General features: G+C 41.9%; 1 protein-coding gene and 1 long non-coding RNA gene across 7 annotated transcripts; one reads left to right on the forward strand and one right to left on the reverse strand.

The window, feature by feature from the left end:
• Nucleotides 1-132: 132 nt before the first annotated feature.
• On the reverse strand, nucleotides 133-23,197 carry inpp4aa (inositol polyphosphate-4-phosphatase type I Aa). Of its 2 annotated transcripts, XM_058615178.1 has the most exons (24): nucleotides 23,105-23,197; nucleotides 15,543-15,770; nucleotides 15,390-15,434; nucleotides 14,268-14,386; nucleotides 14,038-14,154; nucleotides 12,727-12,806; nucleotides 12,513-12,630; nucleotides 11,729-11,819; nucleotides 11,498-11,645; nucleotides 11,266-11,396; nucleotides 10,844-10,948; nucleotides 10,647-10,755; nucleotides 10,524-10,541; nucleotides 9,615-9,807; nucleotides 8,730-9,026; nucleotides 8,477-8,624; nucleotides 7,418-7,450; nucleotides 6,956-7,128; nucleotides 6,689-6,812; nucleotides 4,556-4,823; nucleotides 3,867-3,964; nucleotides 3,555-3,667; nucleotides 2,857-3,011; nucleotides 133-2,770 (listed from the first exon to the last, which is right to left on the reverse strand). In XM_058615178.1, exons 2-24 carry the CDS (start codon nucleotides 15,664-15,666, stop codon nucleotides 2,638-2,640), a joined length of 2,940 nt encoding a protein of 979 aa, XP_058471161.1. In that variant the 5' UTR covers nucleotides 15,667-15,770; nucleotides 23,105-23,197; the 3' UTR covers nucleotides 133-2,637. The 2 variants fall into 2 exon arrangements, with proteins under 2 accessions (XP_058471161.1, XP_058471170.1); XM_058615187.1 differs by lacking the exon at nucleotides 10,524-10,541.
• LOC131444686 (uncharacterized) lies at nucleotides 6,964-21,178 on the forward strand. 5 transcript variants are annotated; one of them, XR_009233753.1, is made up of 10 exons: nucleotides 6,964-7,085; nucleotides 8,748-9,073; nucleotides 9,572-9,781; nucleotides 10,667-10,973; nucleotides 11,282-11,398; nucleotides 11,473-11,864; nucleotides 12,543-12,662; nucleotides 13,009-13,218; nucleotides 18,893-18,976; nucleotides 20,642-21,178. It is a non-coding gene; the product is annotated as an uncharacterized LOC131444686 (long non-coding RNA). The 5 variants fall into 5 exon arrangements; XR_009233757.1 differs by having other exon boundaries at nucleotides 8,748-9,052; XR_009233756.1 differs by lacking the exon at nucleotides 13,009-13,218.
• Nucleotides 23,198-23,937: the final 740 nt, after the last annotated feature.

The raw sequence follows: 23,937 nt of genomic DNA on the forward strand, positions 1-23,937 counted from the left end.
CATAAACATCGTGATAATAGTATTGTGACTTAAATATCGTGATAGTATATCGTGACTTCAACATCGTGATAATATCATATTGGGTCATTTTTGTAGCCTAATTCACAGACTTACTAACACACTAGATTATCACCAACAAGCCTTTATTCATTATCCAGTTTCAGGTCATATACAGTAACTCTGAGGAGGAGCAGGGATCTCCTTCACAGCCCCGTCCCACCTGTGAGCATAATGCAGCCGATCAGAACCAGGTCAGAACTTTAAAGTCGATACCATTAAATAAAACTATCAGAGCATTTAAAAGAACAACAGCCTCGTCAACGTAAACACTGTAAGCAAAATAACATCTTTAAAATAAAGTCCACTGTCTCTGTGATCTTTGTACAATAAGGTACAATAACTGACACCAGAGGAGATCTTGCAATATGCCTGATGTCCCTTCAGTCTAAAAACATGTATCAAGTGTATCATACAACTGCAATAATAAGTAGTGGGGATGTTTTTCATCTTCATGCAGGTTAAATCAATAATTATCCAATTTTAATCACAAAGTTCTGTGTTTAGCGATAGTGGACAAAAAAAAACATCCAATCCAAATATTGTGGACGTCTGTTCATGTACGTGAATTCTTCTTCTGCAGCGCAAAATGTGTGGATTAGTTTTCCATCGACGCACATGAATCTCTTCCAAACACCAGTGAAGCAGTGTCACGTGTGTCGCTTATAAAGATGTGTGCTTGTTGTGCAGAGAGAGTCCAGCGTCTATGTGATTGAAGACGGCAGATGAGAGGACGGGAGAGACAATGGACGACATGATGAAAGCACTGGAATAAATCAGGTTAGGGCAAAAAGCAGTCCGTCTGCTGCTCTTCAGTTTGGGTAATCCAGAAAAATCTGAGACAACGTGGAAAACGATAGTAAAAACATGCCAACATCATCGACCTTAGAGTTGTGTTCCATTTACGTCGGAGGTCGGAAGCTGGGATGGGCATTCCATACAAAAACACTATTTGAAAGTTGTTTTTAATTGGTCAAATAATGACTAAAAAAAAGCTATTTTGAATTCCTAATTTCAACAGGAAAGGCTGTGAGGTACGCTGCTCTGTGCCGGGCCAGTGTGAGTGTCGAGCACCAGGCCAGTACCACCTCGCTGCAAAACTATAAATAAGTCACATTTTTAAATTCAAAATGACCTAAAAACTGTGTTCCATCACAGAGAAAATGTATTTTACTTTTTTAAGTTCTGAGCCAGCGAGGCAACGTCGCTGCCAAACTACAATTATGTCAGATCTTGATTCATTAAACCACATTTTTAAATTCTAAATGACCAATTTCTCACCTTTAATGATCTTAAAACTGCGTTCTGTGACACAGAAAAGGTTTTATTTCTAGTCCCTTCTCGTCAGATCTGATGCTGACAACAACACAGTGGCTCCTATGAAAATATGGGAAATTCCCTTTTATATGTCAACGTAAAAGTCACACCACACTAACCGACTTAAAAATGATTCCATAATCATGACCTAATGCAAACGTATCTCAGGGTCGGGTTTATTGGCCATTGTTAGCGATATAAAAACTGACTTTCTGAGTTGGAAATCCTAAAACACACCCACCACCCACGTTTACACACCGTAGTGTCTGTGAACCAATGAGCATCAAGTGGGCGTGTCTTCGCAGGGCTGTGTCTTTACAATTAGCCGTGGCTTATTTGAACGTATTTGTATAAAAACTAGAGCTGAAACGACTAATCGATTATTAATCGATTACTAAATGAATCGACAACTATTTTGATAAGCGATTCATTGGTTTGAAGCTTTTTTCATGATTAAAACAAGATTTTCGATTGTTTAAGCGTCTTAAATGTGAATATTTTCTTAATTTCTTTGCTCTGGATAACAAAGCAATCATTAAAAGTTCATCATTTTAGTTTGTGGCCAAAACAAGACATTTGAGAACGTCATCATTTCCAGGTTTAACAAACACCGATCAACATTTTTTAAGGTTTTCTGATATTTTATGGACCAAACGGTTAATCGAGAAAATATTCGACAAATTAATCGATTATGAAAATAATCGCTAGCCGCCGCTGGGTTGTCTGCCCTGATGAAACGTGTCGGCATGTTTTTACTGCTGATATGATTATGATTCATGAAATATTAAAAGGCTTAACTTTAACTCATCGACCCTCTTAAGTGCCTCAGATTCTTTTTTAAAAAAAGTAGTCAAACACATATATCCGTCCCCTTTAGTCCCCATCATCTCTCTGAAGAACGAGACATTTGCTCATCTTATTTTCTAGGAGGGAAGAGTGGCCGGTGTCCAGAGTGGCTGTACACGTCCCGATGGTCCCCACAGCTGACGCTGGTGTCTGCACAACGGCTACGACGTGACACTGCGCTGTGTTTGGCGGTGAAGTGGCCGTGAAAACTGTGTTGCTCTAGCACTACTGAGAAAAGAGAGAAAGAGTGGGAAACCGCTATAAAACAACCTACAGCAGCACTGGCACTTGGACATTAATCATCTTTACACTGACTAAGCACAAAACAAAGGGCGGATGTTGCTATTTTTCTTTGTGCGGCGCCCGGCATCAGTGTCCTGTTCCATCATCAGTCTTTTGGTTTCCTCCAGTGTCCACTTAGGTCTCCACTTTCCCGTATGTGCCCTCTGGAGGGCGATATTGTTTGGGGAAGGCCTTGAGTTGCAGAGCGTTAAAGGCGTATTTGCGACATCCCACGTTCTTCATGGTGTTCTCTCTCCTGCAGCCCTCGCTGTGGAGAGAAGACACGACAGGTGTGTTATTTGTTTCTGTGACTGTGCTGAAACATGGGTTTTTGGAGCAGGCGCTGCTACTGACCTGCGCATACAGTCCAGAGCCTGGTAGAAGACCTGCGGGGCCAGAGCGTGCTCCTGCTGCAGGAGCTGACACTGCTCCAGAGTCACAGACATGGCAGTGCGGTCCTTGGCGCTTTTACAGCAGGTGAAGCGCACGCCGTTCAGGCGGCGACATGCCTTTAGAGGAGGGAGAAACGGCAACGTAAAAAATCCTGAGAGTTTCAGACCGATGGTTCCGTGCAAATTACAGCCTTTTCTAATGTTTCGTTCTCTTTATGAAGCCAAGACCTGACTTTCAATATTCTATCTACTGTAAAGGTAACAGTGTGTATCAAACCATGAATGAGGGAGCATTTGTGTGTATACAGCAGCAGCAGCACAGGGGCGGGTGGAGACAAGATGTCTACATCTCATTACATTGCTAAACGCCTTGGGTTTCTTGAGCAGTGGATTTCACTTCTGAAAGTTGTCTCACTACACTAGCCCAATGTTGCTGTTGCCTCCGACTGTCTTGACACACAACTATCACTTCCTGTGTGCAGCGAAGATCAAAGGAACATGATCTAAACAGAGTTGAGCTGTGTGTGAACACGTGTGACAATGGTTTGAATGTAACACACATTTGTTTACATTTAACATGTGAATCTTCAACAAAAATGGTGGAAAAAAAAAAAAATATTTAGGGGCTGAAAACAATCCCGTCATGAAAAGTGCGTCTACCTCTGCTGCCTGCCACAGAATCTCCACGTTCTTGCTTTTCTTGGCGCTCACATTTTGGCTCAGCAGTTTGAGCAGCTCAGGCGGACTGATGCTGCTGCAGGAGCGAGGGAGGCCTGAAGAGACAGAAGAGACAGAAGAGAAACGATGAGGTGAGTGGAATGTGAAAGTGAGATTTAAAAATGTCTTCTTTTTTTTTTCTTTACAGATAAAAGTTTGCTCTGTGCGTGTGTGTGACATCATTAAAGGGCTTTGTGAGGGTTAAGTGTTGGTTTTAGGTTAAGGGTTAGACTGTGTGTGTGTGTGCAGACTCACAGTCTTCTGGCAGGACTTCTTTAAACTGGTCGTAGTACGAGCTGAGGCGAGTCATGCTCTCCATGTTGATCACTTCCTGCAGAGATGTGTCTCCAAACCTGGAAACATGTTCAGAATTAAAAATTGAAAATTGTTATGGTTCATCTTTGCCTCTTTCCGTCTTATAGATATACAGTATTTGTTTTTACTTTTATCCAATGTGTTTGTTTGTCTACATGTTTGACTCTGAAGTGAAGTTTTATATAAATGATGTTTATTTAGCTTTAACATGTTTTTATTTCAGGGGGGTTGAGATTGTTTGTCCGTCTCCTTGTCTTGTTTTGTAGATGTTTGTCGTATTTCTGGTTTGGTTTTATTTTAAACATTAAAATCTTATAAAAACACAAATGTTTTATAGTGCACAACCTAGAAAATGTTTTTTTCTACCTTTTATTCCACATTCACAGATACAACATGAACATAGTTGTTGTTGTTTCTTTGAGAAATGATGAAACCTGACAGATATAATCTTGCCCTTTCTATTTTATTTGTTTTGCCACACACATCTAGTGTTCACACTTTACTTTGTTTTGCGTCACAGAAGAGACAGTCTCTCAGCCCCTGTCTCTCTACGAGCCCTTGAATTGCCTTCTGGGGACAAATAAAGTTAATTGCATTGTATTAAATGGTCTCCTCTGTCTGTGACTCACTTCTCAGCCAGCGTCTGCTGTTCGTTGATCCCCACGTTGAACAGGATGGGCTGCACGCGCAGCAGCATGCCGTTCTGGATCTCTCGCGGCAGTGAGTCAAACATCGCCCCGGGCATTGGAACTCTGACGTTGAAGCCGTTCCGGTTCCCCGTGATCACCGGCAGCATGTCTGGGGCAAAGCTCGAGGTCGCCTGCGTGACTTTGAAGGTGACGTTCCTCAGGTCCATCACCCCGACGCTCATGTCCTCCAGCATGGCCAGCTCCTCTCCTTTAGGAAAGGTAAGAGGTGGTGAATTAACACATATGCATATGTGTGTATATATATATACACACACATATATGTATATATATATATATATATATACATATACACATACATATATATATATATATATATATATATATATATATATATATTTGTATATATGTATATACAGCGGAGAAAATAAGTATTGAACGCGTCAACATTTTTCTCAGTAAATATATTTCCGATGGGGCTATTGGGATGAAATTTTCACCAGATGTCAGTAACAACCCAAGTTATCCACACATGCAAAGAAATAAAAACATGAGTGTCCATGACAAAAGTTATATGTAAGTACATGAAATGACACAGGGAAAAAGTATTGAACACATGAAGAAAAAAAGGTGCAAGAAGGCACAGGAAGCCAATAAACCAGCTGAAATCTGTCAGTATTTAGGAAGCAATCCTGCCCCCTATCAGTGCAAATTAATATCAGCTGGATAAGTCCTAATTGGTGGCCTATAAAGGTTTCTCATTACCAAGGTGACACTCAAGAAGCATTTCAAGATGGGTAAAAGCAAAGAGCTGTCCCAAGACCTTCGCAAGCTTATTGTAGACAAACATACGGATGGCATTGGTTACAGACGCATATCTTAACTTCTGAATGTTCCAGTGAGCACTGTTGGAGCTATTATTCGGAAGTGGAAAGAACATCGTTCCACCATTAACCGACCGCGACCAGGTGCTCCTCGCAAGATTTCTGACAGAGGAGTCCATAGAATAATTAGAAGAGTTGTCCAAGAACCAAGGACCACTCGTGGAGATCTTCAGAAAGACCTTGAAGAAGCAGGTACAATTGTTTCAAAAAAAACAATAAGTAATGCACTCCACCGCCATGGCCTCTATGCACGCTCACCACGCAAGACACCACTGCTCAAGAAAAGGCATGTGGAAGCTCGCTTGAAGTTTGCTGCACAACATTTGGACAAGCCAATGTTATACTGGGAAAATATAATCTGGTCAGATGAGACCAAAATTGAACTCTTTGGCTGTCATAACATACAATATGTTTGGAGGAGAAAAGGAGCTGCACATCACCCTAAAAACACCATACCAACAGTGAAGTTTGGAGGTGGGAGCATCATGGTGTGGGGCTGTTTTTCAGCATCTGGCACTGGCAGACTTCATGTAATTGAAGGAAGGATGAATGGAAAAATGTATCGTGATATTCTTGATAAGAATCTGCTGCCATCCACCAGGATGCTGAAGATGAAACGAGGATGGACATTTCAGCAAGACAATGATCCCAAACACACAGCCAAGGAAACAATCAATTGGTTTAAGAGAAAGAAAATCAAGCTGTTAGAATGGCCCAGTCAATCACCTGACTTGAATCCGATTGAAAACCTCTGGAAAGAACTGAAGATCAGAGTTCATAGAAGATGCCCCCGGAACCTTCAAGATTTGAAGACAATTTGTGTGGAAGAATGGGCAAAAATCACAGCTGATCAATGTGTGAGACTAGTTTCTCCATACAGGAGGCGTCTTGAAGCTGTCATTACCAACAAAGGCTTTTCTACTAAGTATTAAATAAATTTTGGCAAGTGTATTCAATACTTTCTCCCTGTGTCATTTCACTTTATTACACACAACTTCATTTATGGATTCCTTTGTTTTTATTTCTTTGTATGTGTGGATAACTTGGGTTGTTACTGACATCTGGTGAAAATTTCATCCCAATAGCCCCATCGGAAATATATTTACTGAGAAAAATGTTGACGCGTTCAATACTTATTTTCTCCGCTGTATATAAGTTGAGTTAAATAAACAAATCGAAGCTCATTTAACGGCCAGGTTAAATCACAAAGAGCTATTTTTGCAGTGGTTACCGTAGGTGCTGAGGAGACCCTCGTACTGCACCAGGAGGCCGATGGTGTGAAGCTGCCTGAGGAAGCCGGAGTCACACAGAGAGTTCCTCAGCTTGAGAATGAAGCCGCAGATCAGAGCCGTCATCTGCAAACAGCACAACAACAACAACAACAACAACACAGCACGTCCTGTTTCTGTTAATGCACAATAACACATATGTTGTTTCTCCCAAATGTGTGAGAGACAGGTTAGGGTGCGAGGAGGAGGAGGGCGGAGGGAGCACGCACCGTCTGGCAGAAGACGACATCGCGGCGGTACTGCAGCGTGAGACTCATGGCGATGGTGGGGGCGCTGTCCTGCATGAGCAGGAACACCATGGCCTTCTTGGCTTTGTCGCTCATCAGGGAGACGCAGTCGGTGAGTGTGGTGAGGAGAGGATAGAGAGCGTCGCTCCACTCACCTGCAAACACCAGTCAAACACACAGAAACCTCAACCTCATGGATATAAAGTATATACTCATATATACATACATGTGCAGATGCTGAATGCGTGTAAGGCTTCTGCTGGGTGTAAAATAACTGAAATTAAATGCACTATTTATTTTATGCCACATTTCTGTCTGTTTGCTCTGGTTTTTCATGCTCTAGTTTTCACGTGTTTATGTTCCATTTATACCACAGCTTGGCAGTTTGGGTTTAATTGTCCTTTTTATAAGCACAATGATTTATAAAGGAAGTATTGCTCTCACCTGGAGACTTCTTTTCTGATTCTGGACTCTTTTCTACAAGTGAGAGAAGAAGCAGTTTGAAATGATCATGACAATAGACCAGCAGATGTGATTAAAGCAGTGTTTCCCTAACTCCGCTCCAACACACCTGATTCAAATGAATACGTCGTTATTTGCAGAGCTTGATTACGAGCTGAGCGTTTGAATCAGCTGTGTTGGACCAAGTCTGACACATGCAGGACAGTGACTCACAGTGTGTCAGAAATAGTGACATCTAATGGTGGAACAACTTGTAACAGAGAACTCCTTCGTCGCCTACACATACCATGAGGATGTTGTTCTATACTATTATTTTTAAGCCATTATACATGAATACAAACCAGAGGGTAGAATATTTAACTTCTGTCAACTAACTCTGCTAAATGTTACACTCTGGACCTTTAACTGGTGTGTGCGTGTGATTACAGGTAACTTACCAGTAACCCAAGTTACTAAGGTTACAACCTAAGTAACCCACGTTACTAGCATTATTTGTAACCCTAGTAACCCTAATTACTAGGGGTAGCGGTAACATTTACCCCTACAGAATGGAACACCCCTCCATGAACATGACCTGTGATTATGTAAACAAACGGTCACGTTTTTCCTTGAAATTTTGTCAAAAAAGCAAAAAGTTCCAGCTGTTAATTTGAGAAAAATCTCCATTTGAAGCTCTGGACCTTTTGTGTGAAATATTTTTACAAAATAATCCAAGGAAAAGTGTATTAACTTTCATTGTATAATCTGAACTAGATCATAGATTAATTCTCTTGTTCTTGGCTTTTAAAGAAAATTTAAAAAACTACTCTGTGGTGACTGAATGATGAAGACGATGGTTAACTGGGAGGTGAACGTGAGGACAGAGACAATTACAGAGGCTCATGTGACGGCTGAAGTGGTGATAATGATAGTACATTAAAGCTTCTTGGTTACTAAGGAACATTAATACTGTATGTACACAGGTGAGATCAATCGCTGTATAAATGCACCTCATTCATAGACTGCACAGTGTGTGTGTGTGTGTGTGTGTGTGAGATGAACCTTTCTTCGTGTTATTTGGCTCCTCGTTGGCCATGAGGAAGACGTCCTCAGAGCTACTGTCACTCTGGAGCTTGTCTCGCTGCAGCAGCTGGTCCACCCTCTGGATCACACACTCCAGGCTCTTGTCAACATTTAACCAGACCTTCTCCTGCACAGGAACACACACACACACACACACACACACACACTCTCATCAGGTAAAGAAAATAAAAACAAACACACACAGAAATAAAAGAACCTTTCTTTCTCTTACCCACTCCTCCTCATGCAGCTCCGCCTGTAGGGAGGCGCGCTTGTTTCTGGTCCCTTCGCTGCCGTCCAAATGAGCCGAGTGGCGCGAGGGCGAGGTGGCGGCGCGAGACGGAGAAGTCGGGTGGCGAGAAGGGGAGCGGGATGGAGACCGGGAGGAAGGAGATCGAGAGGATGGAGAGAGGGAGGAGGAGGAGGGGGACGGGGTGCTTCGCTGGCTGAACTCCGGACGAGCGGCTGCCAGAGAGAGGATCGCTGAGGCGAGCAGTTTGGAGTCGCACGCGGTCACTAACTGACGCGTCTGTGGTGGAAAAGAGGAGGCGGCAGGTGACGTTAAAGCTGCGCTAGGTGACTTTTAAATACATACAAATGTCTTTATTGTGAAATCAGTTCATACAATAATGATCTTTAACTGTATGTGTACACAAGCCTTTAAAATTAAGACACAATTTTTACCTCAATTAAGTAAATCAGGAAGTAATAGAAGAAATAATGTAAAGGAAAATTAAATGAAATAGTCAGCTATTTTAGGTCCACATTTCAAAAATGTATTTTTCTGCAAATTATAAGGAAAGAAAAACAAAATCATAAATATTAACATTTCAGTGCAAACCCCAGATTGTATCATAAGGGGATACATGCAAAAGGGTACTGCTGTGCTTAGTTCACATGTTGCCATGGTAACATTCCTGCTCTGTGCACAGGAAGTGATACTTTACATCACATCTGACGGAGACACATAGAGCAACCCATCATGGCGGTTTGACACTTTGTATTTGTGGAAAATCTGAATCTAATCAAAATAACAATTCTACTTTTTATGATCTGTATTTGGTTACATTACAGCAAGCTAATGTGAGAGAGTCAGGACACCAGAGCTGGCTCTTACCTTCTCTTTGAGGATGGTCAGAGTTCTCTCCAGAGCGTTGGCTGAGCGTTCCTTGGCAGCGCGCGACAGTCGCTCAGTGTAGTAACACACCTGTGTCTTCAGAGTGTTGATCTGACCAATAAGCTCCTTTGCTTTCACCACGTCCTGCGGCTGATAAGCTTTTCCAGGTGAGGCGGAGCCGGCAGAGCTTTGACTGAGAAAGACGTGAGGAGAAAACAGAGAATAAACAAAAGCTGTGGAAAACACTTTGGCCCAACCCTAGTTACCACTTACTACGACTTACCAGTAACCATAGCAACCCTAGTTACTAGAAATTACACATAACCCAAGTTAATGAATTCCTACTAACCTTAGTTACTAGCGTTACAACCCAAGTAACCAAGTTAGCTTGGGTTACAGGTAACTTGGGTAACTTAGTTACCCTATTTATGACACAAGTAACCCAAGTTACTAGGGTTACAAGTAGCCCTTGTTACCACTTACTACGATTACACTAACCCTAGTTACTAGAGTTATAACTCAAGTAACCCAAGTTACCGGTAATTCTAGTAACCCCAATAATTACTATTATATGCAACCCTACTCATGCTAGTTACTACAATTACAGTACAATTAAGTCTCATAACTATGGTAACGAGGTAACCCAAGTTATCTGTAACCCTAGTAACTTGGGTTACCTAGTTACTGTAGTTATGAGACTTAGAAGTAACCCAAGTTACTAGGGTTACTGGTGAAAAGACAACAAGCTAACCAATATTAGCCTCATGATGGTTAACTCTTTCACTTCACCCTGTCATTCTACCTCAACAAGTGTCAGGAGTGCAACACAGAGTGGTTAGTATGAACGGGTGAAAATGGGACTGAACCTTCAACAAACAACAACACACAAGCAAACTACTATAATCTCACCTCTCCTCCTCATACGTGCTGAGTCACGTGAAGCAAACAAACAAAGAAAAACACTCAAAGTCAGATTTTATTAATAAACCATGAAAGCTCACATCATGAGACTGATGTCACGTGTGGACTCACTGTTTCCTCGCCTCCTCCAGCCGGTGCAGGAGCCTCCGGAGGCCGCAGCCTTTAAAGCCTTGATGATGAGCGGCAGGAGCGCCGATGGTCACCACGTCATACGTCCGGTCTGGTCCAAAGGACAGAGGATTACAGTGTTTTTTTAAAGACCACCAGTGAAATCAGCAGCGTGTAAACATGTGAGCACAGAGACGCACCATAACCACACTCTCCCTGGACTCTCATCCTCTGGATGTGCAGGTTTGTGGGAATGAACTCCAGCTTCCTCTCAGCTTTCAAGGTGCTCGACTTAAACGATGGACCTGACGGGAAGATAAGAGACATGAGGTAAGACTTGTTGATGAATATATGCATATAAATGTGTATATATATATATATATATATATATATATGGCATGGTGGTACAGTGATTAGTCTTGTGTTACTTCAGGAGCTCATTTCATGTCATGTGGCGGCACCAACATGACATTTAGGCTTTACTGATACAAATAAGAAGTTACTTTTGTCTATTCTCTTCAATCCATCCATTTTGACCATTATCAGCCTGATGCTGATACTGAGTATCATCTCATCCCTGGTCTTGACATAGAATATCATTAGTTAAACGAGTGTCTCTGACCTTTGTACTCGTGCAGGTCACTTATGGTCTCCTGGTAGGTGAGGATGATGGTCTGGTACTGAGTGATGATCTGCCTCCTGAGGTTTTCCCAGCACGGTGACAGCTCGCCCAGTTCTTCCAGCTCACACACCCTGTGCGTGACATACATTCATGATATGAGGATAATCCAGCCGTTAATCTCACATCATTTTACTCTTTTGTAAGCAGAGGCACAGAGGACACGATCGGTCACCTGACGGCGTCTTCCTCCAGCAGCAGTTTGACGAACTGTCGAGGGATGTGCAGCGAGAGCGCGCTCTCCGCCATCTGCTCCAGGACACGCAGGTGGTTCCCGTCCGTGGTGGGGAAGCGGTACGTCCTCGACATCACGCCCCCGAACACTGGAGCAGACAGAACGGTGCTTTTTATTTTACAACCGACAGCGAGGGAACCGGGTCACGTGTTCACGTGGACACAAACTCACCAGCCTTCAGCAGCGGATCTTTACACAGGGATGAAGACTTGGATTTGATTCCCACAGACTCAGTCAAGCTCTCGTCAACGGGGAGCACCATCTGACACAAGAAGAAGAAGAAGAACCCTGCTGATCGTTTTCCTTGGTATGAATTTAATTACTTTTCTTAAAAACATTGCTGTTTTCACATTTGTTTTGCCAGTTACACAAACCAAAGGTAGAGAAGGTATTGAAGAGATCCTTCAGAATACTATACTGTACTAGAGCCAGTCTATTCAAATAGCGGCCCATAATTGATCAACAATCGATTAATCGGCCGGAGTGTGAAGGAATTAAAACAAATTTTCTGATTTTCCAGCTTCTGAAATGTGAATATTTTCTGGATTCTTTGTTCTGTATAACAAAGAAATCATTAAATCATCATTTTTGGTTTTTGGACAAAACAGGACATTTGAGAACATCATCCTCTCTAGGTTTGAGAAACACTGATCAACATTTTCTGACATTTTATGGACCAAACGATTCCTCGATTTAATCCAGAAAATAATCGGCAGATGAAAATCATTTTTTAGGAAAAGATTTAAAAGTTCTGATTATCTGATTTGATTCCACAACTTTTGTTCGCTAAAAATACTATAAATTAATGCATAAAACTAATGAAAAATATTTAGATTATCAATAAAAAACACATAAAAGTAGTAAAACGTCACATTAATTTGCTGGTAAAGAATCCTCATGATCACAGCAGATTAAGCACTTCCTTGTATCATGGCGACAATCACTGATCACTCACTCTCCCGTTGACCGTGTCTCCTCTCTGTAGTCGAGGCACCGGCGCCCTCTGCTCGCGCTTCTCCTCTATCTGCCAGGCGATGACGGTGATGTTGCCCACGCGTTCACTCTCTGCTGACCTGAAACACACACACACACACACAGACGTCAGGTGAGTTAAACACTGTCCAAATCCTCCAGTCATGAACAGAGGAAACTGTGAGTCTGTGTGTTACCTGAGAGTCAGGTGCAGCCTGTGGTGTTTGTCCTGCAGCAGCTCCTTCACAGTGAACATGGACGAGCCCAGCATGTACATCTACAACACACACACACACAAACGGCACTTTATTAGGTACACCGGTTTGACTGCTCGTTCCAGCCAGTCACATTAGTCATGTGGACTTGAACAAGGCGACCTGTTGATGTTCGAACCGAGCATCAGTATGAGGAAGGAAAGTGACTCAAGTGTCATGGTTGTCAGACAACAATGCTGATCTAGTTTCCATCTCTACTTTTAGAAGAATATTTATGGCCTAAAAATGAGGAAGATGTGGATGTGGGAGGAGAATGGACAGCCCTGGTCGCAGACTCGATGTCTCGCCTGAGGTCACTTCAGCAGATAAACCAGAGGAGACGGGGGATCAGACCACTGACCTTCATTTTAAAGAGCAGGTCACGCTTCCCTCTTGTCTGTTGTAAAGACACAGACGCAGTAACACAAGCCTCAGGTGCTTTTCCTCAGAGCCACATCACTTTAAACACCTCAGTGTAGTGCTGCAGTGTTGTTTTTCTATCACTGTTACATCGATTAATCGAGAAAATTGTGGACAGATTAATTTATTATGAAAATAATTGTTAGTTACAGCCCTAAATTATTCTATTTCTTTCTTTTTTTTAATCAATTATTTTCAATTTTATTCTTGAATTCATTCTTTTATAGACATGGACTTTCAGGTGTTGAATGTTATGCAGCTGTTCTACACTTCTATGTTTCATTTGAAGTATATTCTCTACACATGTACAGTGGATTCCGTCATACTTTGTTCGTTTGGTAACTTTAATTTGATTTAAAGGAGCTGTGTGTAAGAAATCTATTGTTTTAAGTCATAAAATGACCATGATGTGATTAAGAAAATATATTACAGTGAAGCTTCACTGATACAATTAGAGGGTTTATTCACAATTTCAAATTTGATTTGCAGCCTGCAAATACTGCATTATAACAAAATAATACAATACAACCCCCATTGCTCCCCGGGCACTGCTCAGCGGCTGCCCACTGCTCATAATTCTAGGAGGCTTTCTAGTAGAGGATAGGTTAAATGCAGAGAAGGAATTTCCCCTGTGGGACTGATGAAGGACTCATTTATTTATAAGTGTAGCTCTTTGTAGATCCGTCTTTTCGTTCATGGTTCCTCAGACTACCTGGCAACCTCAAGTCTCTGGGGAGGAGTGAAAAGGGGGACGACACTCCCCCTTATTCTATAGCCCCTTTAACAGAAAAACAAAAAACAAAAAAAGGTAATGTTTGTGAGATTGGGGCTCACCGTGCCCTGGGAGCGGTCCTTCACATCATAGACAGACAGCTTGACCTGCGTCTGCTGAGTGATCCGAGAGTCCTGAAAGAACGCTACACTGCTCAGGAAGATGGGATTACTGGTTCCCTGCAACAACAAACAAATGAAAAACACACGAGGAAACAAAGACGGATGAAGTGGTTTTACAGTCGGTCCACAGCAGCAGCATCAGTGGCAAGAGCACACGAATGAAAGAGCACCTCAATGATTTCAGTCTGAGCGTGTTTGGTCCAGAAGGCCTGCGGCGGCGTGGTGCAGCTGACGGCGACAAAGCTGGTCGGCTTCCGGTCCAGAGACGGGGTGACCAGTTCACTGCACGCTGCAACGTTCAAACACAGCAGGAGATTACACAGGCTGTGGGATTTATCAGTGCAATAATCACTAATCCTTGAAAGGCCGTGAAAGGACGCATGAATTCAGCAGGTTCTGCAAAAAAAATATACTTCTAATATGTGAGAAGACACAGTTTCCTTTAGAGGACAGATGAGGACAGGAGACAAGAAGAGAGAATATATTGGACATTCTAAATCCAGAAGATGGCAGTAATGCACACAAGCTGCCGCTAAACCCCCATAGAAGAAGAAAAAGACTCTGAATCAGTTACATCAAAACCTGTTATGTGTTAATTCATGTTCAGGCTTATTAGTGTAAACACAAGAAAATTCCCCTCACGTCGACTGAAAAAATCTCTTCATCTTTTGCTGCCATTTAACAAACTTCAAAGTGATGTGAGGTGAGGTGCTACACCTGCTCCGAAAATCCTTCGTAAAAGTAACGTCCAAAACATTTAAAACTCCCCCTGAGGCTTCACACTAGCATAAAAATGTCGTAGTAGATGATTCATACGGAGCTTCTCTCGTCTTGATGAGCACTCAAAGCTGCTTTACATCGCAGCAATGTCATTCACCCATTCATTCACACATTAAAACACTACACTGGCAGGAGCTCAACTGGGGATAAGTGGCTTGTCCAGGCACACATTAGCATATAGACAAGCAGAGCAAGGACTTGGACCCTTCCGATCAAAAGACTACTCAATCTATCACTGATCCACAGCGTCTAACACCATCTCCCCCTCGTTTTTTTTTTCCCTTCGCCTTACTTTAAGACTTTTTTGACATGTCCATGTCCAACAAAGGAGGACGCTCTGATATCCATCTGTGTTACATCGCAACTCACTGAGATCAAAGTTAAAATCGTCTAACCAGATCATTCCACCTCCACAGGAAGGACACACTGAGTTTGATGCTAATTTTAACCGCACAGATGCATCTTCCTCCTCCTCCTCCTCCTCCTCCTCCTCCTCCTCCTCCTCAACTCACCCACACTGAACTCCAGCACTGGCTCGTCTGGATCCTGACTGTTGCCTGGAGGACAGAGAGGAAAAAAGAGGGGGGAAGGTGTCATGAAACACCCTGGTATTTGGTCATAAATGAAGGCGACGGAGGTTACCATGGGAGCAGTTACTTGGTTACCTGCGAGTGCCAGTCCCATCATCTCCGCTGAGAGATCAAACGTGTTGGCCCGGTAGACCGACCACGGCCGATGGCGGGGGCTGCGCTCCTTCCCAGACATGGCGGGGTCACGTCGGGGGAGCATGGATTTTTACTGTAGATCAGAACAACGTGGAGTAGGTGAGGGGCGTTTGGTTTCTCCCTCGCGTGCTGTCGATCAGACGCGATGGACGTTTGCCGACGTCAAACCTGAGAATACAACAAACCATCATCTCCCGTCCCCATGGAGACACAGCTGAGACAGACTGGGGTCCAATGAATGACGTCATCCATTCATCGTTGAAGCAGCTGAGCTACAAAAAAAACATCTGAAATCTGCACACATCCTCAAAGGCCTGCACACGTCCTCAGCATCACATTACCATGTTTTATTCACAAGGTTGAAATGATGACTGCGTGTCTGTCTGAACCGGCGTTTGCCTTCATGTTCCTTTATGACATGAACACTCTGAGTATGTACAGTATGAGAGGTTGTGTAGTTCCTTTCCCTTTGTTAGTATTCTAATATAAGCAGCGGGAAGTTTCTGGGAGCAAAGTGTGACTTTTCACACTGAGCAGCAGCAGCAGCAGCAGCAGAGTCAATCCACACCTCCAACCTCCTGATGCTGTTTTTTTATCATCTACTTTTAGACAGAACATGACGCTCAAATCAACATAAAACAAGCAGGAAGACTTGTTATAAGGAGGCAACAAGAACCACAGGTTGTTTAACAACCATCGTTTCACACACTAAACCGAAGTTAAAGCTAGGGGAGCTTTGATAGCAGGCGGCCGATACATCGCACAGCCTCATGTCAAAACTTCACCACAAAAGTTACTGGTAGTCACGAGCTTTAGTGAAACTGTGAATATTTGCCATTTTTCTACAACTTGATTGTTAAATCCCAGCTGTCGTCTACAAAGGTGTTCTCCAGTCAGGCTATTTGTGAAGAGTCGGTTCATCCGTTCATTGTCATCCTTTTTTATCCACTTTTATCCTCCACATGGTGCCAATCCCAGCTGACATTATGTGACAGGAGGACAGGTCGACCTGTTCACTCACAATTGTGTCCAATTAACCCCTTCATGGTTTTGGACGTGCACCAGCTAAAACCAGCTAAATGTCTTGCTATGACGCAGCAGTGCTCGCCGCATGCACCAATATGTTGCCCAAGAGTCAAGTCAAGTCAAAGTTGACATTGTGTCCAGTGTGAACGCAGCATTTGACTGTGTGGTTTGGAGCACTGCACTCTCGTCTGACGTGTGTGGTCCAGATGCATAAATCATGAAGCTGTTTTCATAATTTACCTCGGCTACGAAAGTAGTATGACCACATACCATGACGACACTTGCTCGCCAGTCAATTCCACAAAGAAGAAGAAGAAGAAGAAGAACACGACACAGTGAACAAAGAGCAACAATGGAGGACATCTTAGCATGTGGATGTTTATCAAAAGAGGCCTACACTGTGTCCAGCTCTGTAGGAGTCGGACCACATGGAGCTTGGAAGTGTAATTCTGGAACCCTTCTCAACGTTTGACAATGAAAAAGCTAATAATTGCACAGGCTCTCATAAGCAACAAGAAGAATCCCTGTATGGACTAAAGTATTTAGATGCCTGATCATCACACCAACAGGGACTTTAATGATGAATTGTTCCCCCGTCTGCATCTATAACAGCTTCCACTCTTCTTGGAAGATTTTGGTGTTTCTATGTGAATTTGTGTCCATTCATTCATTCATTCTGTAGAGCATTAATGAGGTCAGACACTGATGTTGGATGAGAAGACCTGGCTCACAATCTCTCACAACATTGTCCAAAATGTCTTCATTGTCCTTCATTGGAGATAAGGGGCCGCGACCAAAGTCTGAATTCAATACTAATAGGTGTGGCCAAATACTCTGTCTATATATTGTCTCATCTCATATATTATCATAATGTACGTAAATATAAAATTGTTGTATGCTGTATAACACCTTATGTGACCAAAAAACGGACACCCAGGAAGATACAGGGCTTCTGCCAGCACAGCAGCATTTAATACTCTCTTGATTCCCTTTGGTTCTCTGACAGGACAAGAGGAGACTGCTGGGCCTTCAACTTCAACTTCACCAGAGAGTTCTGTCACCAAGGCTTTGGAGTCAGGGATTTAAGTTAAGTTGGACGACTGTTCAGTTCAGAGGAGAACAGAGACAATGACAGAGCGCCATCTCAGATTCTGAAGAGTTGAAACATATAATCTCACCAATCCTCGAGACACTACTCCCTATCAATTTCCATGGAGACGACCTTCACGGCGCATAGTTTCCGTCTTATCGTCGCCCTTTCTCAGATAATTTAGGAACAACACGTCTGGAAGTCGAAAGATTTTCTCTCACACTCCTGATGTTTCGTTTGGTCTTGATACATTTTTAAATCATATCTTTTTGTCTTTCTGTCGTACCAGTGGAGGCTACGTCCATTTCCAGCGTTCTCCTTCTCTTAACGAGAGAAGACGAGTTAAAATTAACAACGCCAGATTGAAGAGTTGGCTTCAGCTCTCCTCTGTGCATCGATTCAGCTCCTGTTAAGAGCTGAGAAGACACATAAAACACAGAGTGGAGGACAGAGACCTGGAAGAAGGAGCGGGGAAGAGTAAATGATGTGTAGATTCTCATTCATCCAATCCTTTTCACCAGTCCTCGTGACATGGCTCTCTGAATGCTTGTAGCAAAGGGACGAGGATGTTGTCCATGATGACGATGAGGACATTTCTGGAATGAGGCCTGAGACGCTTTAACTGATCTGAAACGCCGGGGAGCAGCTGATGAGGCAGAGACTGGAGGAACTCGAGTTAATTACCCGAGTTGACGCATCTGAATGGTGCATCTGCTCAGGGCGGAGCCTCGGAAGAATCATAAACGGCTTCATTGGACGCAACTTTAGTGAACTTCCCCCGAGAACAACATGAGTCATCAACAATCTCACAGTAAATTTGAGGGAAATGCAACGTTTAAAACGCAATAAATATGCTATACTGGAATATTGGAACTAGTGGAAATGGCTTTTGGTGTTTTTAGGTTATATATGAGTGTGTTTTTTTAGTAAATTAAACCCACAACGAGTTGAAAGACAACTTACTCTACCACTGCTCTGCCGTCGCCCATATATTACATATTGCGATCAGTCAAAATAATCACAATTAGATATCTATTCCTAACCCTTCAGCTATGACACCTACACACATTTAGGTCTAACCAACAAACACATCGTTCCATTTCACCAAAAAACAAAACATAACGTAATTACTGCCATGATTAAAGCACTAATATGTTGCTTCTTAATGTCGCAGGGACTTTAGGAAGAGGAGAAAGTGAAGCAGCCGGAGCTCTGATGACGAACCTGAGCTGAAAACTGCTCCAAACGTCGCAGAGTGGTGAGTGTTTGTGTTTCCTGTGACACGTCAGCCTCACTTACTGTACTGTATGTGTGTGTGTGTGTGTGTCACAGGAAGTGACACACACACACACACACACACAGAGCTGGTGGAGCGAGGTAATGTGTATTTGTGTGTGTGTGACAATGTGCGCTCATGCGTGATGAAATCTGCAGGTTCTATTTTTACACGTGAATTTTGACGTCAACAACAACAACAACAACACACTAACGCACACATACACACATGCTGCATCAGTGAGTGTGATGATCTTTGCCAGTGTAATCTCAGATCTGGCAGCTTCATGTGAGACCAGAACAGATGATAATTACACCACGCAGGCTCCGCCTCATTAGGCCGCTGCTGCCGCCGCCTTCGCGCTGAGGCTGTTTAACGAGAGCGGCCTTTTAACGCGCTGTGATCTCCGCCGCCTGTGGCCACCGTGGGAGGCTCTGTGGGAAACCCCACGGTGGATCTCACTGCCGAGCCGCAGGAGCTTCAGATCATCACGCCTCTGGTCATCAGAGACGTGACGTCGGCTCCACGGGAGGCAAATCACGCAGGAGTGGAGCTTAAATGTCTTTGCCTGTGACCGATCAATCATTGGACACACTTGATACATGATACAGATTTGATAATAGTTTTCTTATTTAAGTCATTTATCACGATACACACGTGCTGTTTTGCTTTATTTTATACTATTTCAAACTGGATATCTTCAAGTAATCTGATGATTATCTTCTCATTTAGTTTAATAATAGGTTGATCTACAATTAGTTGAATTATCCAGGTATTATAATAATCAGTAATGTTCTCTTCTTCTTTTTTTGGTGACATTAAAGCAGACATTTGGGTTTATGGACATTTTCTGACATGTTATGGACCAAACAACTCACCCAATAATCAAGAAAATAATTGTTCAGATTAATAAATTAGGTAAAAAAAAATTTATAATGATATACTACATTTTCCTGCAGCAAAACCTCATTTTAAGCTAAGAGGCAAACAAAAGTTAATGCCATTATGGAAAAAATAATAGTTCCAGCTGTAGGCCCTGTCTGTGTCTTTGTCTGTCCCCCAGAGGTCCCCAAAATGTGCTTCATATTTAATATGATATAATACATTGACATAAATATAGACAGTCACAGTTTAGAAGATACAGGACCAGAACCTTTAAAATAAATGAAATGATTTGATTTTACAAACAAAATATCAGTTCTTCATTGAAAATAAGCTGAAAGACTATATATTTATAGATATATCTATATATATATCTATATATATATAGATATATATATATATCTATATATATAGATATATATATACAGTATATAATGAGGCTAAATGACACCAACACCCACAGTGATGAAGTGAGACCAAAGCAGCTGCTGCCCTTTGACCTCTGTAACATAAATCATGTTTTTTTGTGTAGAGATGATGGTGAATATATAATAAAAAATAGATGGAGGTGGTCCTCGAGGCAGATGTCCTCTGGAGACAATGGAGGAGACAAAATGACCCAGTTAGTCTTGTTGCTGCCCCCCCCCACACACACAGCATCAGCTGCACTGCAGTGCTTCTCCTCCTTAAAAACCCTTATTCTGCTCCGTCATCAACCCCCCGTCTTCATTTCCTCACATGTCCCCTGTTTACTCTTCTCCTCAGTGTCCAGGTATTGATGAAGTCTCAGTCCAGAGCTGAGCCGTGCTCGACCGCTGTCCCACGAGTCACATCCACAGTTGTCTCTTTAATAAAGATTGGCTGATGTAAGCCAGCAATGGGCGGAACGATCGATCAATCAATCAATCAATTGTCTTTTTTGGATGTGAACGATCACAGGAGGAGGAGAACGAGGAAAGTGGAAATCGTTTAACCACGACAGTGACTGGACGTGGCATCAGGCGTAAAGAAGCTGAGAGAAGACACCGTCGAGGAGGAGCCAGATCACAATTTGATTTGTTTTTAAATCAGGCTCCGATTGCACATTACCAGCTGTCAATCACACTGTGTCCTCACACATGGTTTGTCATTAGGGGCGGGACAAAATATCACTTTGGTGACATATCGCCGCCCTTCCTCGTGCAGCGCAATAACCGATACGTCAGGGCAAAATAACGATATTTAAAGAGTAAACAGTCCCAGCCAGTTTCACTCGGCGGGCGTTGCTACTTCACGTGTCCTCACGGTGGCGCTGCTCAAATGAATGAGGGGAAACTCAGGGGGGGGGGGGGAGTTTACAGCGGGATAATGGTAGAGAAAGCTACGTTAAGAGATGCTCCATCCACGTTCAATACATCGACTTTATGACCTTTGTTCTCCATGTTGTGAATAAATATAACTTTTCACGTTTACGTTTTAGTTTTCTTCACTTAGACGGATATTGTGACATATCGCTACATGATTGTCTTGCAATATATTGATTATCACAGAATCGTTGTATGGTGATATTATTGGTATCGTGGACCGCGTATCTAATTGTGAGTTACCCTGTGATTCCCACCTCTATTTATCATCTATTTCTCCTCAGGATGATGTTGTTTACTGATGTTATAAATGAAAAGTGAGAAGTCGCAGCTCATTTTTACCATAGACTTCCATTCAGTTTTTGTTTTGTAATTACTGAAGTCGCCCCCTGGTGGCTAACTATTACTTCTACGTCCGGGACCTAACGTGCTAACCTAACCTGAAGACTACGTCCATTTGTATGTACAGTCAGTATCTGTATCGGTCCAATACTAGTCAGATGTGGATCACATATCGTAAAAAAAAAGACAAATGTAAATATTAAAATATGATGTGATAAATAAACACAGATGAACATAGATGTATGTATCTTTCGATCATTGGATTTTTTTGTTGAGAAAAGGATATTAAAGAACAAAAAAACTGAGTGGTTATTTGATTTTCATTTTAAAACAATTTAAATGTTTGTATTTTAAAATGAAAATCAAATAACCACTCATTTTTTGTTCGTCAATGTCATTTTTTGAACATATAATCCAATGAGCAAAGGACACATGGACCCCAAGTTATAAAAAGCATGAGGCAGGTTATCAAACATTTTAGATTTTAAAGGTCTGGTGCCAATAATTATGGCAGAACTTGATTATAGTACCTTAACGTCTGCTTTTAAAAGTATATAATCACTTTAAATTAGTTTTTTTGTAGCCCTAGAATGCGGCTTTTATGGCAAGGGCCTTGTTTTTGGAGGCTGCCATGTTTCTACGGGTGCCTGAATGGACAAACCAGTCACATTTTACTTCACAAAGAAGAATTACATCCACTCTAATGAACGTGGGAATCGTTATCTGACAATACTTCCTCCTCGCAATCTGCAATCTCACCATTAGATGTCACTAATTCTTACACACTGGACCTTTAACGTGATTATACAAACAAGCGTATATGTAGTAAATTACATACTATACTACTACAAGGACAAACTATAATAGGACTAATAATGATAATAAAAACCAGATTTGTGTCATTTAAATTCCTCTTTTCTATGTAAAGAGATTAAATCTAATCCTTTACTCTCTTTTTGGAGCACGTGTGAAAGGCCTGCCACATAAAAAACACCCGGTATTTGACGTAATATGTATAAAAATATCAAATATCCAGCATGAATCATCACTGATGTTGGGTTTCTGTGACAGTATAGACGTGAAGCTGAGTGAGTGCAGAGCTGTGACCTGGAATATTCTCTCTTTAAAGCTCAGTGTGGACGCACTTATTATTATTATTATAATTATTGTTGTTGTTATTATTATTTTAATATCCACTGATCCTCGGACAATAACAAATGTTGCGTCATGATATGTGATGATGATGATGAGGATGATGGTGATGATGATGCAGGGTGTACTCGCTGTTCAGCAGCCCACACACACACACACACACGTATGTTACAGATGATTAAACATACTGAGATGTTGTTATTTGTTGTGTGTTTGTGATGCTGCTGCTGCTGCTGCTGCTGCTGCTGTGTCTGTACGACAGCATCTCTCACAGAGAACAAGATAACGCCCTCGACACAACAACATCATCATACTGATAATAACAATAGTAATAATGATGATGATAATGAAGAATAATGTGTGGAAAATAGGAATATAAATGTTGTCATACCGTTCAGAGAGGGGCGATGGTCTCTTTTCTTATTGATGCGCATCCTGTTCACACACTCGACGACGTCTGCGGTTCAGACTCGCCCTGACTCCCTGTGACACACTCCCGACGTAATACCTCCACTAGGAGGCAAGCAGCGCCCCCTGCTGTCCACTGGAGGGCGCTGCTGTGCAGCCAGAGCGAGAGAGGCTGTGCCAATAACAGAAGAAAAAACATAAACACCAAATGTATGTATATTATCTGAATATGGAAGCTCAACACAAATAAAAATGTTAGAGAAATATACAATATTGCCCCCATAGTTCTACTCTATAATTCCAAGTATGGCTTTAAATTGTAGTTAATTTGACCACATGAAAATCATCTTGTGACTGCATCATTTGGAAAAACTAAACTATACAAATGTAACTATAGGACCACTTTTACATTACAATTACACATTAAACATTAAAACTAATGATCACATAAAAACACTAATAAATAATCCCTAATACATAATGAGTATATACTGATTTTTAATCATATGTTATGGCTATTTTGTATTTTTAGCTCATGTTATTGCTTACTGTCGTCATATGTAGTCATTTTACTTATTTACTTTTACTTATTACTTGTTCATTTTTGATATTAATGTATGGCTTATTCTTCTGGCCCTTTTTTGCCGCTGTAACTATTGAATTTCCACAGTTCAATTTTATTCATATAATGGTTCCAAAATACATATTTGTGTAGTCATTTCCTTTTAGAAAAAGACGTGGAGATGATACTGGTGTCACCGAAACTGAAGCAGACTGAGGCAGAGTGGGTTCCTGGTTCCTGGTGGATGAAGGTCC

Source organism: Solea solea, chromosome 2 (genome assembly GCF_958295425.1).
Source record: "Solea solea chromosome 2, fSolSol10.1, whole genome shotgun sequence".
Classification (NCBI taxonomy): domain Eukaryota; kingdom Metazoa; phylum Chordata; class Actinopteri; order Pleuronectiformes; family Soleidae; genus Solea; species Solea solea.